Below are 24,989 nucleotides of genomic sequence, written 5' to 3' on the forward strand. Positions count from 1 at the left end.
CTCCTTTAAATTAGACTGGTCCCAACCCCACTACTAGAGCGCTTGGAAGAGATCCTGGAATCGGTTATCTCCCGGAATGCCAACAGACATTCATCTGCTCTGTGTTATGATGCCAACTAATTCCCTCTGACCGCTCGAGTCCTTTGGAAACCACCAGCGCAAACAGAGGGCTGTTTTGCAGGCTGCCGCATTCGTGCTTTGAGGGTCTGAAGTCTGTGGTACTGCGTGCCCTGGAGGATTCGGGAAGGCATGTGAGCTCCATGCTGACTGTGCTGGGGGACTCGTACGGGCGCTGGGGCCACAACTGTTAATTGCTTGCTGGACAGAATTAACTACTGAACTTCCTCAGAGGAGGAACATGGCTTTTCCCCTCCAGGAGGGCTCTCAGGCCTGAGCACACTTGCATTCAATGTGGGAGTCACCAAGGCAGCAGTGTGTGTCTACACATGGCAGCTTTTGCCAAAGCTTCAGTGTAGTAGCTAAAATGCCGACTGTTTATTTCCCAGCACATAAAAAATGTTTTTGTCCACAGTCCATCAATTAAACATTCACCTCACACGTAGGCACAAGTGTGTCACCACCACTGCAAGCATATCCCGATGCCATTCTGATATTGTGATCCTTCCACTTATGCAAAAAGCATCTTTTACATACAGGGATGCTGCCGAGTCCTACGTGCCGACCGCCTGTCACCTTCTGAACAGAAACACTTTACCTAATGGGACTTCCTGAGCAAGAAACATGACAGAGAACACAGTTCCTCAACCTGCTTTCAATAATCCCTTTATATTGCTAATCTCTACAGAGAAAACTGCATTTCCAAACTTGACTTTTGTCAGGTAAAAATCTGACTTTCAAAGTACCATCTAATAACATTAACAAAATTCTGGGGGGAAAAAAGTAAGATCCTTATTTCTAAAACATTCATTTCTACAGTAATTGCTAACTTCGGCTATTTAACATCTAGCATATGCACAACACCGTGCATTATGAGCAGGAACACTGGAAGTAAAAAGAGATGGAGAAAATGGTTGGGGAAAAGCACAGATTGAGATGTTAACTTCTGCACAGTGAGCATAAAGAGCCACTTGATATCAAACTCACACATTAAAAGACTGTGGCATTTAAAGTTAAGTGGGAGCATCTCACTGAGAAGCCTGAATCAGCTACTCTTTATAGCAAAAGTGGCCACATTTCTGGAAATTAGTGCTATTACCTGTACCAACAACTCCTTCATTCCTACTTTTAATCCTCTTCTAAGGATATTAAGGTCTGAGGCAGGACAAGAAGCCCAGCACCCAAAAGGTTAAGACTATTCTGCCCTGTTAAAACCACCTGAGCCTGATCCTTTTCTGTATCTTTACCTCCCATCGTCCTCTCTGCAAGTGCAAATTCCCCCAATAACCACAGCAACCATCAAGACAGAAGTCTGCTGATTTTTTTTTTGATCAATTTTCATCCCTTCTAACAGCTTTCCTGCCACAAGAGTGTAAGTGGGATCAGAAGCAGGCACGATGTTAGTTTTCATTCCCAATTATAAAAGAGCTAGACTTCTTATAAAAGCGTTCATGTTTGTGTTTTGCTGACTCTTCTACAGATGGCTGGAATGCATCTACGGACAGAAAAGAAGGGTTAAAGAAAATTCTGGATAATGAGGACTGTAATATGGATTAGAAGCATAATTTTTTTTTGTTTGTTTCAAAAAAAACATACGTGCTGCATAACATCCTATTTCTTTAATGTGGAGACTAATATTAAAAAAGAAATACGGCATGGTTATTTTAATTATGCAAAACTGTAATTGGCATTTATTGCGTAGGGCTTCAGAGCGATAGAAGCATGGGATGGAAAGCTGATTTTTTCATTAAATAGCTGCCCCAAGGCAGATACATTCTGAACAAAGCGCCTTTTCATGAGATATACCTGTCCCATGGAGAGAACAACAAAGGGAATAAGGAGGGGGAGGTAGGAAGCCTGAACAACGAGAGAATGATATGAAAAGAGTCCACTAGAAAAGGGAAAAGAGGATGAAAGAGAAAGTAGGAAGTGGGATGGAGTGGTATGGTATGGTCTAATAAAGGTTAAATAACTTAATCAGCGAGAAAAAGAAGCCTTCAAAGGAGATGGAGCAAAAAGAGGGAAAGGAGGAAATTAAAAGAGCACACTTAAAGGATGAGAAGGATTAAAACTTAAGATGGAACAAGAGAAAAAATATTCTCCAAAGAGTGGAAAGGAAAAGGCAAAAATTCACATTCATGCATACAGATCACTTTGGGGAGCAAAAGGATCACGCCCATTTGCATCTGCTGCAGGTTACGTTTGCCTATGTGGCATTCCTCAGCTCTCAGGAACTGCTCCAGGAGAGTTACAAAGATGAGCCATCGGGGATGGAGGCTGGGGCAGAGGAGCCCAGGACGATCGCTGCCTTCTCATCTACACGCACGTACCTCTTCCCTGCTTTGCCTCAGGGTGGCTACCAGGAGTTAACACAGGACATAGCCTCGAAAGAACATCCATCCCCCTGCCTACTTCATTCCAAGATGATGGGCACTGTCAGAAGAAACTGTCCCCTAACCAGTTGCATACACTGCTGGTGGGAATGGGGATTCACGCCTGCCTCTCCGTAAGAGATGCGAACATTTGACAACACCAGAAATTGATAGGGGGTGGCAGATGAGCAGTTCCCATTACTCATTCATTTATTTTCCCCACTGGGGAACCATGCTTACGATGCCTGCTGACACTCGACAGCAGTAATGTAGCAGTGGAAACCATCATTCATGCTATGGTAAACAATGAATATACCAAGAAAAAGGGACCTAATTTTCTAGTGCCTTTTGTGGATTCAAAATTAGAGGCTTTGATGCATCACCACTTGGCCTCACTCATATCTCACAGTCACTATTAACGGACGGATATGGCAAGAGGCAACTTCCTTCCCTCCAGAGATTCACATAGGGCAGTGCAAGCAGCACACCGTTCTAGCATTATTAACCTGCAAAGCAACAGCAGAGCTTTGCTCTTGGAGGCAGAAATCACGGCCAAGCAGCTGTCTGATACTTATCTCAGCAGAGACCGTATTTTTGACTAGTGGAAATACTGGACTTGCTACTGTTTTTTTTTCCCCTGCTACTCAGCATCTCCCAAGGAACCAAACAGAAGCAGAGCAGTATTGATGAGGCAGTAGAAGAGCACTGAATCTTGAAGTTCCCCATATTTCCTAACTCTTAAGAGCTTTTCCCAAAGGCCTTCTGCAGATGCCATTGAATTGTTCAAGTCTGTAACCATGGGAATATACTTCTTTTCATGTTTCTTTAAATACGCTTTAAGTTCTACTGTAATCATGGGAATATAGTAACAGGAACATAAGCATATGGTAATTACAACTTAATTCTGCCAAGATTTATGCCTTTATTTGCACTTGTATAAAGTGAGAGTCAAATATCACTGAGATGAAAGGTTACTGCATTGATTACAGGATGTTTATTATTCACACAATTTTACTATTTCTGGTCAATACCAGAGAAAAATCTATATTAATAACTATACATACAAAAAAAGCAAAAATAAGCCATTTTTGAAATCATTCTCTTGATTTTCTTCCTGCCCATGAATTTCTTGAAATTTCAGTGGAAGCAGCAACCTCTGTATCACCCTTCCAAAATATGCACTTCTGATTTAAAATTGTAGGTTTAGAATTCATAGGCACTGGCTGCTCCTTTAACATAATGACAGAACAGACTAAATCTGGCACAGAGCACCATACAAGAAAACCAACATTACTAAAGAGTGCATGAAGGATATGGAAGCTTCCCCAGCGCACTAGTACTACAGGGTCACTTCATCCTAGAGATGTGTGGTAAAAATGCTTAAGTTTAAGCATTTCTTTCTTTACTGGCTTGCATTTCAACTCCCTTCTTTAAGGAATTTTCCACACACAAATATGAAAAAAAATCTGATCTGCTGTGGCCATGGGGATAACAAAAACAAATACAGCAACGAAGCAAGGCACCGTTGACAATTTACAATGGAATCAAAAGACTTCAAGATATATTTCTTTAACATAAATTTGGATCTATCTGAATATTACTAGTGAGAAAGCACCTGGATGAACTGGGTAGGCTATACTGTTTTACTCAGATATGATTCTGCTGGTCTCTGTCTACAACACTAGCCATTTTACTGTCTAGCTAACAACATAAATAACTGTTACAGGGGAGGGAAGAATTTCCCTTTCAGGCTCACAGCAACGCAAGTACGCCGGCTGGTTCCTCAGCCCTGCCCAGGAATGTCCCGCAGGGCCTCCCAGCCCAGAAGGCTTGCAAAGCACTTTATTCTGGAGGGCTTCTTGGAAACTAGAAAGGAGTTTTAAAAATATCTAACCAATCCTCCCTCTCTGCCTCCGGGTTTGCTGGCTTAGGCACACAGTAGCCAGAATTTACTACAATTACCAGAGACAACACAGACTTTTAGACAGGATGCTTGATTAAAGTATGAAATAATTCAACTTGAATGAGGAAGAGATCCCTGCATGATGCTCTGGAACAGTCTGATGACAATTATTCTGAGTTATTTATATGAAACTGTAAACAAACAGAAAAAACATTCCATATTACAAGCCACTGATTAAAGGCCTTAAGGAAACAGAGCAGGAAGGGCAGCTGAAGAAAAATACTGCAGTGAATTTTAAGAACTACAGAGTACAAGGCTTCAGTAACAACTTTATATTTTATCTCCTGAAACATGCATCATAAGGACTTGAGAAATATTATCTTTGACTTACCCAGGTAAATATGCTAAAAATGATGCATAGCTAGAGACACTTAAGATATCAAAGGACTATCAAATTGAAGCTTAAGGGGGACCAATTATTGTTTTTATTGGTGGATACCTTTTTTTTTTTTCCTGAGCATTATTTTATATTCTAACGTCAAGAAGATTAAAATGTTCAAGTGCTATCTTCTGCTTTTTCAGTGCCAGTAAAAATTATTAATAAGTTAACTAATGGAAAAAACAGATCTTTGGACAGTTGCAGCATGTTTACAGTCACAACCAACCTTTTTACTAATATACTGCTGCTTTAAGAAGCTGTCTTTCAATTTTTCCGTTTTTATCACCCCCATCTAGAGTGCCTGCTGGCAAACCAGCAGCATGTCAGAAATGGGTGAAGAACATGAAGATATACAAGTGTGAATTTCATGAAGTCTGTTGCTCCCACTATGCTGTATACATTTGGCCAGTGAAACAATGTCAGTACTTAGCTCCAAAACCCCATGTTGTGCATCTCATCCCAGTAGCAATTACAGCAAGAGTCCAGCTGTAAAAACCCGATGGAGTTGCTGTGCAGATCCAGAGAATCAAAAGCACAATTCATTAGAAGTGCTTCACTTGCTTTCCAAAGCATTTTCAGTACAGGCATACGACACAGGGAGAGAGGTACAAGGTCACCCCTGTTCTCGCCTTTTCCCCACTCAATGGAGGGCAAACTACCACCAGGTAACCCAGAAACTCCAGATTACCCCAGACACCATTTTACAGCATTCCTCAATGCAGTGCATGACACCACGGAGTAGAAAGAAGGGTGCGCACGACCAAAAATCCTTGTGTTTTTTGGAAGTAAGAATGAACAAAACATACACATCCTCTTACACTGATTAATTACTAGAAACAAAGCCAAGGGAAAGCTTTAGCCTTCTTTGAAGCTTTTTCAATGAACTACGAGAATCAAATGCCAGCAGCTGACACTTCTTCCTCAGTGATCACCGAGCCAGCCTTCTGTATATTCAGCTATCGTAACATATGTTTCTGAAGAAATAAATTCAGTTATAGGTTGTTTGCCTGAGTACTGCAGTGTTCAATTAAAACTTTAACAAATGCACGCAATATAGTATTTGAAAGAAAATTTCATGTGCATTCTCTGGGTTACGGCAGCGATGGGGTGAGTTTACTGCTAATTACTGTAAAACAGACTACGTATCAACGCAAAGATGCGTTAGACTGATGACAGAATTTACAGCAACTCTTCCTTTAATTTGCAATTACCCTGCACTTAAAGTATTTCTGAATGAAATTTTTTTTACTACAACAAATTGTCCCGTTACACACACACAACTGTTCTTTTTACTCAGTAGCATGCTGCTAACTGTTACAAGACTTATATGCTAGAGAAGAATAGCAATGAAGAGGCAAATTAATTCAGTTTTCTGTAACTGTAGTAGGGACACCAGTGTAAACATCCACTATTCCCATGGAGAGAATATTTTTAGTCCTTTGTACTAAATGATCAACAGCTTAACAGAAAGAAACATCCCTGCATTTTTTTTTTTCTGGCTCAGAGAACGTATCTCATACCTATGAATTCTAATGATTAAAATAATTCTACCAATTACTTTGCTACATTCCACTACGCATAGTCAAGTATGTAATGCAATAAACTATGCCTGAATGGTCTGTTTACCCCACAGCAAGTTACAAGGAAAACTCTTTCCCCTTAAAGGACTTGTCTCTTTGGAATGCACAAGCTGGCAAAAAGCCAGGGGAAGCTGGTGCTTAAGCAACCAAGACTGAGCAGTGCCTGTGTGCATTGCAATCTCAGCCAACCGCAGTAAATGTTATTGGAGTTTTTGTGCTGTAAAATTGCTGCTTTCATGCCCACTGCATCTGACAATAGGAATCCTTGGCCTTGGATGAGAGAGGAAGGCTGATGTGCCTTCTAGTCAGATCTCTGCATCCTTAAAAAGTAGGGTTACTACTCCTGTGTACTCCTAATGGGTTAGTGACAAAGAAATTCATGTCAATGCTACATCCAGACGCAGAAAGATATTAAATGGAGAAGCCTTTTCTGGATGAAGCATAAGAGCAGAGAAACTATGCTTTATGCATAGCGCTGAAGCTTTTAAAATAATTGATAACACTTAAAAAAAAATAAAGGATATTCAAGGCGTTAACGTGTTTAGCCTTACACTTTTCAAAGCACCACTGAGATTAGCTCTGTTAAGATTTCACAATCACCCAATGCACATCTATTTATTTGTTGTTGCTTACTGACTCAAGTGTAAAATCCTCGGTATTTCTCCTGTGAAAGACTGCGTCAAGCATCTGCCAATAGAATTTGTGAGTCCTGTTTACTTCCAGTGAGCAGCATGTTCAAAGTGCTCAAACATCATCCTCCAACTTACAGCCAGACAGAACTGAATGCACATGGAAGCCAAAAGCCAACAAGGAAACAAATCACATTTCTTATTTTGGTCAAATGCTTTTTTATTTTTTTTCCCTTACAGCGACCATTTCAACACTATAGAATACAACGAGTGCTGTAGTTGTATCACAACGACTTGCTTCATGTAATAGTTAACATTCAGCAGCAACTTAAATTTACTCCAAAAGCAACCTGGCTTTCCTCAGAAACACGGAATCGTGTATCAGCATTCAGCAGAACTAAGGAATAAATTAGGTACTTTATCTGTTTGCACAGCTCCTTTTCTTCAGTGGTAGCAAAGGACTCAGTTGCAGTTGAAGGAAGAAAGTTTTCGGCAATCAGTGGGACTGGATAGTACGTGGTGTCCTTACTAAATGTCTAAGTTTTATACCAACTCAGTAGACATGCAGTGCTCTCCAGAGCACCAGCTCCTCACAATAACCAGGGTTACATGAACTAATTTTAATTCAACTAAAACAAAAAATTAAATGACTGACTGCACTTCTACATCTGGGAAAAAAAAAAAAATAATAAAAAAATAAAAAAATACCGCCACCACCCCAATTACAAGCACCTCAAAGTCTAAGACACCAGAAGACAAAACCAAACAAACTGCCAACAACAACAACAACAAACACCACCAAAGAAATTATTAAAACTTCACAACTTTCAACTCATTGTAGGTTTCAGGGGAAACTACTGAATTCTCACAGCTATCCGGGCTCACTGAGCATTAGAGCTGCCAGGAAGTGTTGTTTGTACAACTGTAAGTTCAGGCTGTCGCCACTCAATGGCGAACAAATGGAAGCATGTGTAAGATCTGCAGTGCTCTCTTCCCAAATGACATGTTTAAAAAAAGGTTTTGTAGTACAGTACAGAGTTAAAATATTAGACCTTTCCCTGAAATAATATCATGAAAAATAATGAATAAAAGAGTTTGATGCAGTGATGCGAGTCGCTTGCATCTGATCCCGACCTCCCACAAGCGATTTGCTGTGCACTTTCACGCCTTCTGTACCCCTGGGTTCCCACGGAGGTTGGAAGTCAGCCTAAGCAGCAGCTGGGCGAAGTCCTCAGCTTTGTAATTTATAAAAATAAACTTCCTATGTGACTGTTTCCTTCTCCTTTTAGCTTCTGTATCATAAATTAACTTCTTCTACAAATTTGTTAGAGCCTACTTTTCCCTGCAAGAACAATCCATCCTCGCTCCCGCCTGTGACTTCAGGTTCTCCCATTAACAAACTGCAAGGGAATTTAAATGCAAGCTCCTTGTCTTGCAATTAGGAATGCCTGTTCTGTAATCAAGAGAGTCAAAGGAAATGATCTGTGTGCAAGCGTTGACAAGGAGGGGAGGAATGCATTTTTGACTCCCTGGTTCATATATACTCCCAGATACAAGTTTGCTCAGTTTAAGCTATCTGACATTTGGATGCGGCTTTTTTTCCTTCGAGAAAATTATATTCTGTATTTGTATTTCACTGTATTTCAGAATGAATTTCTCTCCACAGATTTTCTTGTGTGATTTTTTATAATACGATTTTGACGGGGAAGGGAGGAGGGGAGGAGATGTCTCTGCATCGGATCATATCCGCAATACGATGCACAGTTGGCAGGTTGTCCCATCTGGCATGCATTCGAGTATAAGACGGATAATTTGTCACTCTGAATCCTTTGATTTGTGAAGAGGCCAAAATCATCTTTGGAAAGATATTTTGCAGCTAATGATACAGGAGGTGTGGGGGAGACTGTTCTTTGAAGGCTACAAAGGCCACAATCTGAGGAGAAATAATTGGTCTTGGCTCTTCTATTAAGTAACAGAGATCGAAAACTACAAAAATCTTTAAGAGAAAAACATGACTTACAACAATCAGATATGAGAACTAATTGCCCACCACTTTGCAAAATTTGATTTTGGAGGGGTGAGGGTGAGATTGGGTAACTTTAATTTGCTCTTGGCAAACAGACTGAATGCTTAACTAAACTGAACAAATGTACGTTTTTGTACATTAAGAGAACAATGTTGACAGAAGTTTGGCTTAAATACCAAAGAAAAAGGATAAAAAGATGGATTCGTGAAATTGAAATCAAATATCAAAAAAGGGATCAAAAATAAATTGGCTAGCAGTCATGACATTTTTTTAGTTTTCTAAAGCAGCTATATTTGCCCCAAGCATGTGGAACAGATAAATTTGTCGATCTGTACCTAAAGGATATTGGCCTCCCTGCACTGCCTGATTTTTGAATGTAAGAGATAAAATGCTTCTGTACCTACTGAGGAAGCAGTGCAAGCACTGCTACATAGTGGTTGAAATATAAGTCTCTGGCCTCAGAAAAAAAGTCTCTGTGTATTTTTACAGAATGAACTTATTCCGTATTTACAGAAAGCATGTCAAATACCTCTATTCAACATTACGAGCATTTTGAGTCTATGGGTATCAAATGCGCTTGCTTACGAAATATTCACGAGTATGTGTGTGCCCAGAAGAGACTGTCAGTTTTCACTGAGAATAGGGAACCTTATTTTGTCATTCTGCAGGACATAAAATGGTTCAGCAAGCGGGAAGGGCTGTTTTGTAACACAGGACAAGTTGCAGTTTTCTGTCAAATGCAAACAGACAATGCACTGCAATGTGTACACTGCTAATGAACAGCCTTACCACAGCTCAGTATGATAACCTCTGTTATAAACTACAAAGTCACGTATACCTGATTTGAAAACTACTCACAGATATTACTAGAAAAACTCCAGGAGGTTATCTCAGTCTGCCTTTTCCAGGGCGAATGGAGGCTCAGTTTCCACAGCACGATTCTGACCTTTTTATGTATTTTAATTTGATGTTACAGGTGACAGAGCTTCTGTCATTTCCCTTGGGAAAGCCTCAGATAACTTAATCCAGTTCACTGTTAGACAGTTTTTCTTGATACTCTGCCTAATCTTTCCTTTCCTTATTTTAATTCTATTGCTTTAATTGCATCTCCATGTGGTACACAAAATGCTCCCATCTTGAGATACCGCTTCCCCTTTGTCAGGGCTTAATTACACCTTAGGCTATGTACTGACTACAAGTTTTGTTCTCTTACCTATTTCCATAGATAAATATCTCTACCCGCTTAACTGTTTTCATTCGGATGTATCTGAACAGCAGACTAACCAAAAATAATACTAGAAGCAGTAATTAGAGAATTTGACAGTAATTTTGAAAAAGCAAGAGGCTCAAAATCGTACCTTATACTCCCTCGATGCAATGTCTACAACTCCTTCTTTTCTGACGCATTTGTATGCCCAGCTCAAACTGTATTTGTTAGCTCACACGGCAAATTTATATCTGATTTGATGTTCGGTATCACTAAAATTCTCCAGCACCATTTTTTCCTCAATTTTCTTCTTGAACATTCTGTATCTCAGACCAGTTTAGATTTTTCAATTCTAATATCACTTTATTAGTTTCTGGCCATACAGTTAATGATCTTTCCTTGTCCTTTTCTATTAACTTCTTGTCCCCAGTTGGCACTCAGAACTCTCACTATTTAGTATCTTTGGGAAATTTTATTAGTGCCATTTTTACTCTTTCATCCATATAATTAATGATGATGTTAAATAAAATCAAGATTATAGCATATCCCCATGATGTTCTTTAACACAACTTCTAGTTTGATCTATTATTCTTAATTTATTATCATAGACTACTTCAAACCAAATGAGTCTGAATTCATTTTTCAAGCAAAATGTCTTTGGACCAGTGTCAGACCTGAAGACAAATTTTATGCACTGACACAACAATGACAAAATTTATCATGAATTATGAGATAAGAGATTGAAAAAAAAAATAATTCAATGAACAATGCTTAAGACGACAATGAAAATAAGGTGCTTGGACACCTATGGAGTTTGCAGGGAGTTAGAAAGACTGCCAGTTCTTAGAATGATGGACAAAAAGAAGCAAATTTATGTTTCACCAAAAAAGCCCAAACAGCTTTTAAGTGTTCGATCTTACCCCATCGTGTGCATGTTTCCTTCTCCCCCAGCAGTATTTTCCTCTCCTTTTGTTCCCCAATAGTCAGAACTAAATTGCTCTTTATTGTATGGCTGGTGACAGCCATAGTTCTAGTTCTAGTTCATAGTTCACAGTTCTAGTTCAGTATCGCATGTGGTTTCCCTTGTGGAAGAACTACAGCAAGGAAGGAAAGAACGAGAGCTGGGAAGTATTCTGAAGGCACTAGAACAGGACTGCCAGGAAGTCTGTGGACCCAAGGACCATGAGATCCTTCTAAGATGTTGGCTATGACTGACTAAACTTGCTGTGGGTCTTTTCACTGTTCAACTTCTCACAAGCCAGTGGAGGTACTGAGAGGGAAATCATAGTCCCCTGCTTCTGAGGCAAAACAGGAGGTCTTCCTACCCTCACAGGAGGGACTGCAAGAGCTACAAGTGAGGAAAAGATTCCTTAAGGCCACTTGCCTCTACCACTAACTTTTAACACAGATCCCTGTGTGTACTTCCATTCACCCTTCAATTTTATTTGTTTCTCATGGGAAGGAAAACACAGAAGTGGGAAGAAGAGGAAATGGCAGATTGCTTAGTTATAGTGGTATATATTAACTGTGATATCTTGGCAGAAAAATAGAACATGACAGCTGAAGGGAAAATCTGAGGTGTAACCAACAAAACTAAAAAAAAATCCATACCTATGCTTTGTACATGCCTTGCATCCCTTCATTACTGCTGTCAGGCTGGAGCTTTTGGCCTGTATTCGCTCAGCTGCTTGTAGGAAAGCCAAATGTTATGACTTTGGATTTTTGCAATTGTACTATGAGAAAATGGTAATAATTTCTGTATGATAGATACTTTTGTACCGAATTCTAATGAGTCACCATGAACAAAAGCCCTCGGACTATGACTACATGAGAATTATGCCATAGAATATTTGGTATCTGTAGAGTTACAGTGTCGTACAGTGAGACCTCTGAATACGAATATTTCTTTTATATTGTCATTCTCCCACTCTCAGCTGTTTTAGATTATTTTTCTCTTTACTAAACTAAAACTCAAAAGTTGTGCTCTAGATTTCCAAACTTCCTCTCTTTGCAGGAAAGGTTAGCTGTTTGAACTGAAAAGCCCATCAATCTGCAACTCCCATGTGGCTGGAGCAAAGTCTTGTTTGTTTTGCATCACCTGGCAGATCCTTGATCAAGGACAACTGAAAAAGTGTTTTGTATTAAATTGGAATTTATTTCAAATCTTCCCATCAGCTTAACTATCACTACAAACTGTTATGAGAACCTTGAACAACTTAAATGTTCGAATACACTGTACAAATGCTGCTGTCAAATACATCTTTCCCTATTTTGCATTTGATGGTTCTGCCATAATGTTTCCTATTTAGGGGTAAAAATCCCCAGATCTGAATTTCATTCAGACTCTTCATCTCCACTGTCAGAAGTGAGCATTAGCATTTAACTGTATCTTTTCTTCGTAGCGTCTACTTAACCAAAGAACTTAGTACTGCATTTTCCTTTATAATATATGTCTGTGTTGAAAGATAAGCTACTACTAATTTCAATAAATTCTCCTCCAAATTCTGACTAATCTATCATTTTTGGTGTAAAGAGATTAAGAAGCTTATCAAGATACTTAAATACAGACTTTACATGACTTCTATTATTTATAAGCAGACTATTACACAAAGAAAGCTTCTCCACACCTCAGTCATGTTCAAGAATCCTTTCCTCCCAGCTCCTAGTTCTTTCTCCCTCTCACTTAAACTGTTCCCTTTTCTCTGCAGACCTATTCAGACGCCCCTGTTTCTTATAAATCAGTTCACTATTCATTCTAAGAACAATTTGAAATTTTCAGAAGTTCTTAAAAATGCTTTTATAAAACTAGTAAATTGTTCTGAAATCAGTAGACAAATGGGCTGACTGATGGAACAGAGTCAGTGGAGTCAGACCAAGCTGCTCTGTGGAGAAAAGAAAAAATAAAATGTAGAGTAAATTGCAGGTGCTACGCAGAGGAACACTGTTATGACTGATGGTCCTGCTATTTATCTTCTCCTGAATTTTACTCCTATTAACAAACCACTTTAACAGAAATGAAATGTCGCCTAGCAAACTGCACACAACAATCCTCCCGTGATAAAATTTTTTAAAGCTACTGGCAATACCTCAGACTTCTTTTTAGCAGTACCAAAGACTTTTTCTCCTCATGTGGTGAGTATCCAACAACTGAAATTAGTAATTCCTCACTTCTCTTGCAGCTAATTCCTCCAATGAAAGCTAATTTCTGCTGGTCAACAAAAGAAACTAATCAAACCCAAATGCTTAAATTAATATAACTCTAACTATATAATCAGATCCTTTAAATTTTGAGTGGGTTGCTACATTCACCAAATAGACGAAAAGAAAACAAACAAATGTTTGCATAGACCAAAGAAAAGGAAATCTCACTTGCTATTAACAAATAGTCAATATAACTGAGAACAGTTCAGTAATATTATTATTTTCCATTGTTACCTTTTCCAACCTAAAAGCTTCAAAAGTGATTCCTCTTTCCCCCAGCTAATATAAATATTGGACAAAAACATTGAGAATATAGCACTCGAGTTATTTTTTACACATCAAAATGAAATAGCACGGAAAGCTGCTTTTGCATCTAGATGCATTAAAAGAAGAGCAGTGAAAAAATAACGTCCTTCTGTGAAAGGGAAGTGGTACTCCTGCTGTATTACTTAGCATTTTAGCTCCCATGAAGAAAGGCTAAGAGAGCTGGGGATGTTCAGCCTGAAGAAGAGAAGGCTCTGGGGAGATCTCGTTGGGGCCTTTCAGTACTTAAAGAGGGCTTATAAAAAAGACGGAGAGCGACTTTTTACACGTGCAGATAGTGAAAGGACAAGGTGGAATGGTGTTAAACTAAAAGAGGGTAGATTTAGATTAGAGGTTAGGAGGAAATTCTTCACTCTGGGGGTGGTGAGGCACTGGCACGGGTTGCTCAGAGGAGCTGTGGATGCTCCATCCCTGGAGGTGTTCAAGGCCAGGTTGGATGGGGCTTTGAGCAACCTGATCTAGTGGGTGTCAACCCTGCCCATGGCAGGGGGGTTGGAAGTATATTATCTTTAAGGTCCCTTCCAACCCAAACCATTCTATGATTCTATGATAAAAAGAAAATACAACCCAAATAAGACTGTACCAATGGTCACGATATAACAACCTTTACTTTCTAGAGTAGATCTGGAGAGATCTACCTACAGGTAAAAAGGCTAGACAACTATACATATCATTAAGTAGAAGACAGTTATAGCTATCTTAGAAATTATTAGCTTTAATAATTAAATTCTACTGCTGCCTGTTTTTACAGAAGCATATATTTTTCCCTTCTGATAGGCTAGCAGTTTAAGAGATAAGAAAACAACCCTACGCAAAGCAAGTAGATCTTCCAAGTAATATTCATATACATGATGGATGCAAGCATCCTGTTTCTCAGGTAATGCAATCCTTCATCCTGCAGCTGACTGCTACCAAAACACCTATGGTTTTCTCCCCTTCCAGAAGAAAAAAGAGAAACCCCGCTTAAATTTTGGCCATCACTAATATAGTACCTGTGGTTAGCAAGTTGGAGCACTTCTAAAAAACAAGTCTGATCTTGTGGGGAGAGAGAAAGATCATTAACTGTATTATATGACTGCCAGCACTACTAGATTATGAGTGTATATATATATCACTGATTTAATTGACAGCATGAAGAAGAAACTGCAAGCATTTCCATTGGACACACACACTGAAGGGGCGAATTCCAGATACCTGCAGACAGAGGAGATGGGGAAGCATAGCAGGGAGAGGGGAGGGGAAAAATGAACATGTACCCACTGATGAGTTACCTTTCTGCTTAGACACAGTCTCACCAAGGACAACTCTCTTAACACACACCACGGTGTTCTGCTTGCTATCAAAAAAAAAAACCCCTTATTTTGTCCTGCTGAAAGCCCAAGATTTGACTTGCTGTGGGATCAGCTGAACTTGTTTTCAACTTGCCTGGGGCGTAAAGGATTATGGAACATTCCTCAAGGTTGATAGATTCAGACTGGCAAGCAATTCTTGAAAATTTACAAAGCAACAAAGTGCCAAAACCTAGAGGAATAACGAACACTTACTACTTGTTCCTAAGGCTTTCTAAGAGGCTAGGAGGTGTAAGGAGTTCATGCCAAATACTCAAAATTTTTAGCAGCTTTCTCTTGCTACTGCATATTTCATTTGTAAAGGAAGGGCTGGTATATAAGAGAGCAATCTAAATGTATTGACTTATTGAACTAAACCAGTCTACCTTTTGGATAATGCATACATCGTCTAACAAATTTCATATTCATTGACACAAAAGAAATGAGACATCTGCATAACATACCCTGCATTATGTATTACCATGCTTTTGAGGGCTCCTCACAGATTAAATATTGAACAAGTCGAATGTGCAAAAATAAATTTGTTATTTTTAAAGAACTTAATTTAAGCATCTAACATAGCAACCTTAATTCATCCTTGAGAGCATGATGTTTTTTCTGGAAAAAAAACAATAAACAACACACACACACAAAACTTGTCAGATTCATGTGTGCAACTGCTCTTAGCAGGTTAGTTTAGAAACAACAATAAAGTTGCACTCAAAGGTAGGTAGACAACACTGTGTTTTTGGTCTGCAACATAATTCTGTCCAACAAACTGACATGCACTCCGTAGGTAAAATACTTCTGCAAACCCCCTCTAGCGGCTCATCTGTAGGACAGTTTGTTGCAATCAAAATACAGAAATTCTAAAAAAAAAAAAAAACAAACTCTTTTTCTAGTCTTGTTCTAAGCCTTGCTGATCTAGTGGGGAAGCACCATGCATCTACAAATTAGTCTTCCAGTCTGCTAACACCAGTATATTCAAACATACAACAGAAATGGAACCACATGGCTATTATTTTTTATGTTAAAAAGGTAAAGATTTGCTTTCCTACGGCCAGACGTATACGCAGGCACTCACATTTCACATACATGTTACTCTCATTGGTTACTCATACCAACTGGGAACATGAGAACTCTGGAAACACACATTTTCGGAGCCACTCTTCCATTCTCTCACCACACAGTTCTCTTTTTCTTTCCTTAACATACACTACTCTATCCAGTAATGCACAAATCCTCTTCTCTTGCTCACAGAGAAACTAAAGGAACTACTGGAACCTTTTGAACTTGATGAGGTAGTAAAAGATCCTTTTTACATTATTCTGAAGCTAAACATCATGACAGTTTAACGAACTTTATCCTATCCTTTAGAAAGTTAAGTAAAGGCTAGTCAGTTACAACAAATTGCGTTACATAAGACATCATCAATGGTATTGCTTCATATAAGTATAGCATTTTAAAGTAACTTGAATGAGCTTCTAAACATTGTAAGATACTTTCTACTCTTGCTTATCCTACAGTATTTTTACAGTAGAGACATCATTTGCAAAATTTCATGTAAAATCAGTTTAAAATACAAAATCATTTATATATCTTAATTTTTATTAGGCAATTTTCTAGGAGGATGGAAAATAAAAGGGTATTCAAACTATGGACAAAGTGTCCTCTTCTTACCATGACCTGGGACAGACACTGAAACAGTACCGGTCTGTACTAGATATGAGCTGGCAGTATAGTCCTCATCTGTATCAGAGTCCTGAACTGGCTGGCTGGCATTATTACTTAATAACCACCTCTGGTTGTCATGGAGATTGGGTGATGGAGGAGGGGAGTGTAAATGTTCAGTAACTGATGGACTAGATGAGGAGGATGGCATGGGAGGACCTATGAAAAAAATAAAAAAATAATTTAAAATATGGGTCAAGATATCACATGAACAACAAATCAATTCTTTTTGCATCACTGAAAGGCAAATTGTCTACTTCAAACAATAAAAAGCAATGGAAAAAGAAAATATGACAATAGCAGGTAATAAACCGGTTTAAGTGTTTTACAACACGTAACGCAACGCTACGACTTGCTATTTCAATGCACAGTGTCTATTGCTATCGAAATTCCAGTGTCTCTGCAAAACAGAATGACAGAAGAGTAGGTGCCAACTGAAATAAAATATTTGCTGTAGAACCAGTTGGAAAATATAGTATTTCCTATTTTTAAAGCATTTATTTTCTTAGGCCACTGTCATAACTGAAGTGATTGTTTTGTCTAGAGGATATGAATATTTACATAATGCAAACATCCATGCATTACACTGCCTCCATTCTGCTCTCTCCTGCTGGGTGGATCGGCAGAACAAAAGTACTCAAATATATGGCCAAACACATGGCTTCCTCTTTCTGAGGGACACCTCCTGTAATAAAAGCTACTTAGGGAAGAAAACAATACAAATAAGCAGACAAACAGGAACAGTTTTCCAAGCTCTCAGATACAGAGAAACTCAAAGGCCTAAATTTCTACCATATGAGTTATCCTGACAGGAATTTAAGTTTTTAACAGTATTTTTCAGATACAGATACTATTTAAAACCCATTAAAATGTTTCATCTGTCAAACTTGAGTCCATCTGCACAAGTTGTTTTAAAACATGCATATGCAATAACCGCATCCCATTTCCACATCTTGAAAGTATCATAAAGACATCATGGAAGAAGACAAGTTTAAATAAAGCTTTAGGATATCATAACAACACATTTAGTCCTTCAATAAAACAATAATAAAACCCACAAAGTAGTAGAGAAAGAGTTACCTAATTTACCCTGCCAAGTACAGTCAGCACAGAGATTACTCAGGATGTCCGCGGCCCTAACGTGTGTGGGCCTGGCGTCCTGAAGAGCCGTCTCCCCTCGGGAGGATCCTACTCCCAGTAGGCAGAGGCCTATGCCAAGCATGTGCTGCAGTGCTTGCTGCTCCTTCTTAATGATTTTTTTTTTTTTAAATATTATTTTTCAGAATTCCAGGAAATGTTTTCCCGAGAAAATTAGGGCATTTACAAACAACTACTTCAAAGCAGGGCATCTGTCTCAAACATGTCCTCTTCTTAGGGGACGTGTCAGTCAGTGTGGATCACTAGGATCCTTTGTAAACTGACTGTATGTAACTTTGCTTGGGGATTGTGGGGACAGAGACTGAACTGCACTGAAATAACTGGAATTTCACTCTTCAAAAAGTAGCACCCATATTTGTTCTGACATTGACCAGGTATTTGTTCTGCTCTCTGACATCTCTTTCAGTTGCTACAGTCAAGTGACATTTCCTTTTATTAGTTGTAAGAGTCAAGTTGACTGAGGCTAATGTAGCCAAGGTATTAGAGAATTTTCAGAACTTCTTATGACACCTGGGTTAGTATTTAATGTCTGTAACACAAAGAAAAGATCCTGAAGAGCTTTGCAACAGTCACGACCAATGCAGGGCTGCCAGAATCACCCCATGAGGCAGAAGGGACTATCCTAGTAAGGACCGGTTGTTCTGTGAATCTGTTGCTCGTGTACTACCCTATTTCCTAGAAGACATGTCAAGCTTGTGCCACTGACCAAAGAGCACATCCTGACCACTGAACAAGGACACCTGCTGCAAAGTTCCGAGACTATGACCCACAATAGATCAGTGTGACCTAAGTAATGTGTCATGTGAATTACGAACAATTGCAGAAGGCTTGCACAATAGTGCTTGAAGTATCTCAGCTTATCTGGTACAGACCCTTGCTGTCTGCTCCTCAGGTCTTCTCTTAAGGTACAAGGAAACTATTCCAGCTCCATGCTGAGGAGAGCACACAAACTGCACACTGTAATGACCAAGTGCTGATGCTGTAAAATTCTGCTTTCCTTCTCACAGCAGCGATGCACACAGGGAACCTGGACAGACCCCTGTATTTTTGGAGTCCCCATGATCATCGGTACCAGCATCACTGTTTAACTCCATGTAAGCCTCCATGCTTTTTCAATGGAGACAGCTAAGCAGCTTTGAAGCTGACTGAGTAGTAATAGCAACTAGGACAAGTATTTGGAGTCAGCAGGCTAAGAAATTTGGCAATCTCAGTATGATTCCTGTCCTGGGAAAAGTGTGGCAAGGAAAAAATTCCCAGTGAGGGAACTGAGTAGCCTCCATTTCCAACTTTTCTTTTCAAAGCTGCACTGGGGCACAGTGCAAGCTGTGGTGGCTGTGGTGACTTTTCTCAGCTTTAGGGACGACAGCCAGCACAGAGTCCCTTCAGTGCCAGTGCAATGCAGTTTTAGCCAAGGGCAATATCATTTGGATAACTTTTGCATACGTCGTCAATGCCAAGACAGTGTTAACATGCATGTACAAACTTTGCACTGCCTCCTTTCTGACTTTTTGTTTTATTTTAATGGACCTTCAAGCCACCTCACTGTCACAGTTTGGTAAATAGCTTACTTGACTATGTTCACTTGGAAGCACAGCACTATACCCGATGCACAGGACAAACAGATACAACTATTAACAAAAATTTAATTTTCTGTGCTCCTGGTAAATTAGTATAATAAAGGGACCAATATTAAAATAGAGTTGACTTTTTAACCCCCATTGTGCTTTAGAAGCAGAAAATACTGCCAACAGTATTTAAAACCAGATTTAACTGTACATGGAGTAAGACTGCTGGACTACTTTAGAATAGAGTATTACACTGCCTGTAGGTAGGGAATTGTACCAGAAAATGAAGTAGCTTTATTACATAATGTTAAAAAAATAAAAATTAACCTGCACAGATACCATTCATAACTAAGAATCTAAATTTAAATTAAGAGGAAAAAAGAGTGTTATTTCATCATCTAATCATTTGTTTTTACAATACTCAGTAGTACAGTTATACTGGAGAGGTGCAGCACCTCTCAAAGTTAAATTTAAGTTTAATATAATAAATAATGCTGACACCAGTAACTTCAATTAACTTCCCTCCATCTCCCTTGTACCCTGCTAAAATCACGCTAATTATTATTTAGTTTTCCTTGCTTCCACATTCAGCATAGCCCATGACATAATATCTTAGAGCTCTCTAACACACATTAGGTCCTAACCAGTGTGGTTCCCTGGAAATAAATCAGTGAGAGCCTAGCCAAAAACTGTTTGCTTAATTCTTTCATGTCATTTACCTCTTCTCAAACTTGCATTGAACAGCAATATATGTACTATTACCAATTGTAAAACTCAAGTTTGGTTCTGGAAGGAAAGCGAACACTTACCGTTAATCAAGTAACGCCTGTGTGAAACCCAAGGTTTATGGCTGGGGAAATAGCAAGGATGGGGGAATGACATTTTACAGTGTGCAGCTTGGGAATTTGGAAGTAGAGAGAGCATGCTTTTTCAAGTTCAAGATAAAGCACTACCAGATTTTCTTGGTACACCTTGATTTTTTTATATTGCTTGCTTCAGTAACCTGAATTTCTTCTTGACAGTGTATTGAATGCTTTCTTTATTCTGTACCCAAACTGATTTAGATAGTCACTGTATCTAATTTGTCATGTAATTCATTTAATAATTAACATTTTTTTTTCACAAGTATCAATTAGCACCATGATTTATTTATTCACATTTGGAACAAATCTTCTTTACTTGCTTTGGACTCCTCTGACCAGAGAGGAGTGTTTCAGATGTACATTATCTGAGGCAAATCAGCGTATTTGTAATACCTATAGAGCTTAAGCACAACACTGTTTTCAATATGTTTCTCCTCTCTTTCTCAATTTACACTCATTAAATTTCACACACAACATAGCCTTGACTACACAAACCTTCATCATGCAAAATATCCTGTTGCCTGAACATGTGTCATGTCCAAGGTCCCTTAATTATTTTGTAAATTCCCTCATTTATCCAGATTTACTAACTGCCTCTGTGCTATGTGGCTAGTTGACACTGCAGTGTGCTGGTGAGCATCCATCCAGAAAGAGCATTCCTTGGGTGCTCCGGATTACAGAGTTTCTCAGCTCAGAAAAAAATGGTGTCAGTTGCAGGGTAGAAGCGTGGGGTTACTAGCAAACCTCCTGCTACTACACTCAGTGGCAACAGATCTTTGCTACTGGAAAAAATGAGGTGGATATGCCTGTTACCCTTCCAGGAAATTATGCAACTTTGGTGACTTGATTTTTATAAATAAACCTGATTGGAGCAGGCAGGTCTTTCTTGTCACAAAGTTACACGGTCTGCAGAGAAAATGAAGCCAGTGATAACATGAGCCAATTCTTCACAAGAACCCTAGGCCAACCAGCTGGGACGCATATTTCTGTACAATTTCATCCAGCACTGGCAGATTTCTGCAAAACCTTAATGCGAGTTCCTGTTTGATTCCAAGTGAAAAGACAGATAGCTATCTATACTGCCATTTATAGAAAAAGCTACATGTGAAGAAAAAATACTTAACACACTAGAAGAAGAGGGATCATAGATGATGTGCATATTCCTCTCCATTTTTTTTTTAAACATGTCATGACAGGCATTGAAAAATATTTGGTAACATCTCTCGTTGAAGTCTTAATAAACACCTTTATAAATCACAAAAATCATTATGCATGACAAAGAACAGTTATATTGATTATCACCTGTTTTCCACAGAGCTTGAAGACACATGATGATACAAACAACATTTCATTCTAAAGAAAAACAAAAATACAAATATTGATTTTTCCCCTTCTCCTGCTTCTTTTGTGTACATCTAAGCAAGAATTTCAGTTGTTCTGCTCTTTCATTTCTTACCCTTACTTTAAAAAGCCAATTTTCTTCTTTCTACTGTGATTTCAATCTAAGATATTAAGATATTTTTGACAAAAAAGAAAAAAAAATGTACTGGGCTTCGAAGTACTTAAATCTCATCTTATAGGTTTATTTATTTATGAGGATAAACACACTTTAACTTGTTGGTGTTTTCATAATTGAAAACACATTACTTTCAATTACCTTTATGTATTTCCAAAAAAACTATCACGTGAAAATGCAAGGAGGATCTGCAGAAAACAGGCAAACTCCAGCAGGAACAGACTCAATATAGCAACATGTGAGGATGTGAATAGATTTGTGAAGGAAATAATGCGAGTCTTAAAAGAAAGTAAAACCCAAAGAGAACTTGTTGTAAGAAGAATGTTAACAAAGAAATATACCTTAGATTAAATACATATGTATGAGGCAGTTTTATTTTTTTTTTAAATTGTACTGTTCTGGGCCCTACACCTGAGAAGTGACTGCAGTATAGGAAAAGCCTGAGATCAGCACTGATCTTTTCAAAGATGCTATAAAACAAGAGTTGGAAGCAGAGGCGATGTTGCATATGGAAATGCTGAAAGTGACAAGTAGGATAATTCAGTCCAAAAAAAAAAAAAAAAAGGCAAATAAACGATGGGTATGACTGCCATCAACTGCTCAGTAATAATGGAAGGCATAATAAAAACAGGCATTAATTGTACCAGACGCTAATACCAGAGTCTAACTCTCATCTTCAAAAATCCAGCTGAGGGCCAATTTTAGAAACAAGCTCAGGAGGATAAAGCGTGATTTTATATATGGAGTAAATTAAGGCTCCGAAGTCTAAGGCTGGCTCTGACAATTGCTCTGCCTAGCACTGTTGGGACAAGAGCCTGGAACTGACAGTGGCTACTGCAGAGCGCAGGAGCAGGAGGATGCGCTGGGCAGAGCTGTGCCTTCAGCTCCCGAGCCTCCAGGACACTTCCACATGGTTGCAATCCATAGCCCACACTCTATCCTTAAAAAAAAAAAAAAAAAAAAAAAAGGAAAACAAAAAAAAGCCAACATTAACAGCATTTATGCTTATTTATATTGTGTTATGGAAAACAAATCCAACAGTTACTCAGCTTTCATCTTTTATCTGTCACCTCATGCTAAAGCGGCACTTTGCTTCAACACCAATGGGTGTGTACATGAATTACACCCTGCATGCTCCCTAGATGTGTTTCAGAGAAAATAGTATTGGACGCTTTTGGAACATGGTATTTAGGAGAAACGTAGGATGCAACAGAAGCAGTAGTAATGATCTCCTGCTGCTGCAGGGTGGGCGGGCTGGAAGAGATGACCCAGAAAGTCTCTGCAGAGCCTTAAAATACATACACTTACTAAAACTTCCTAATATAGTCAAACTCTTAAAACAGACATTTATCTGGCAATATGGCACTAACAAGAAAAAAAAAACAACCACAACTTCTTTAAATTTAATTATAAATCTACACATTCTTAAAATCTTGTTTTAGTTCAGGAAGGTCTGCTTTGCTACATTAAATTCTTTAACACCAAATTTCTGTTCATGTTACTATACTCTTAAAAAAATCTGAAAAGAAAAAAAATACAAATACCTGGCATTATCAATTCACTTTGCATAAAATGTATTGCAAGTTACATACTTTAAAAAAGTAATTTCACTATACAAATTTGAAGGGCCATTATTTTAATCTCAATCAGCATGCATAAATCCTACACCTAACTCTTACATACAGCTCCTGATGGATGCTTAAGGCAATATAAGAACCAACAGATCTGTTTAGGCTGTTTAGTTATGGCAGAACAATGCATTTTTCGTTTCACACTCTTGGCAGCCCCTGTCACCAAGACTGAAGAAAAAATTCCTCTACCTGCATCTCTAAGCCAGAGGCAGAGAGGTTTATTTTGAAGTTAGTGGTAAAGAAAGCTTACTGATTTCAATGTCAGCTAGACAATGCTATTATATTACAGATTGCCAGGTGGGCTTTGCCTTCCCTTACTTAAATTAATGGGAATTTTGCTGGTGACCCCATGGAAACGAAGATTTCACACCATTTAAAATGTCATTATTATGTCACATAACACCCCCCCCCATATCACATACTGTGAGAAAATGGTATATGTATAACAGCTCACTAACAGCAGCTATATACGTATACTCATTCTGTACTTTGCTCCTCACAACAGGAGAAGACAGGATGCTTTTTTTATACAGTTAATGGAATCTTTTAAAACTGGAATCAGACAGTCAGTGGTTTGTGAAGGTCAGAAATAACGTGTCTTCTGGCTAAATTAATTAGAAACCAAAACACTTTCAAACAAGCAGAAGGACACTTACAGCCTTTCTGAATCAAGCTGAGATGAATCTTTGCAATCTGTTCTATGACTTCCCAGCGTGCAGAAAACTGTAACACACTCTTGTTAAATAGGCCACCTATACTGTCCCTAACAAGTTTACTGATCAATCCCAAAGTTTCAGTTTCCAATGTATCACATGCAGATTGACCAAAATACAAATAAAAAAAATGAAAAAAATCACCTGGTACATACAACCCTCATCAGCCAGATTTTGGATATTTTCATCTTTTTGTATAACACAGTAAGTTAGGAATAAGAGAGTTTTAATTGTAAACCTGTTTTTTATTATGGACTCCCTGTATGCTATCCAACCTGTATGACTTGGCATTGGAATTTATCTCTCTGCTGGATACTGCAGCCTTCTGCAGTCAACCTGCAGTGACAGTTATCTCTTAATTAAAACTCTACATGCAAATAGAACTAGTGAAAATTGTTGTGGCATAGCACACAAAGAACGATTATTTATAACCAACACAGTTCTTTTTATCTATGTATACCAGAGTCAACCATTATAGTTATTGTGATGATCTCCACAAGGAAATATAGATGGTCTTTCTAATCTATACACATGCACACATATATATGCCAAGATAAAAACAAACAAACAAACAAACAAACAACAACAACAAAAAAACACCATAAAACCTATGCACACAGTTTACCGTGGGTTTTCCATTTAATTGGTTTTGGTTTGGTTTTAGACAATGGATAATGACCCTTTTA

At 38.5% G+C, this 24,989-nt stretch overlaps 1 protein-coding gene across 6 annotated transcripts in view; it reads right to left on the bottom strand.

Moving 5' to 3' along the window:
* Positions 1–24,989, bottom strand: part of TENM3 (teneurin transmembrane protein 3) — a 242,730-nt gene that overhangs the window by 158,398 nt on the left and 59,343 nt on the right. For 5 of the 6 annotated variants that reach the window (XM_080590723.1, XM_080590722.1, XM_080590721.1 and 2 more), the window contains one exon: positions 16,807–17,016. In XM_080590723.1, the coding sequence (XP_080446849.1) occupies positions 16,807–17,008 (202 nt within the window). In that variant the 5' untranslated portion in view covers positions 17,009–17,016. Of the gene's footprint in view, positions 16,777–16,806; positions 17,017–24,989 lie in introns of those variants that run through there. The other variant, XM_080590725.1, reaches the window with a different exon arrangement.

The sequence above is a fragment of the Anser brachyrhynchus genome (genome assembly GCF_964034855.1).
Source record: "Anser brachyrhynchus genome assembly, chromosome: 4".
In the NCBI taxonomy this organism is placed as follows: Eukaryota; Metazoa; Chordata; class Aves; order Anseriformes; family Anatidae; genus Anser; species Anser brachyrhynchus.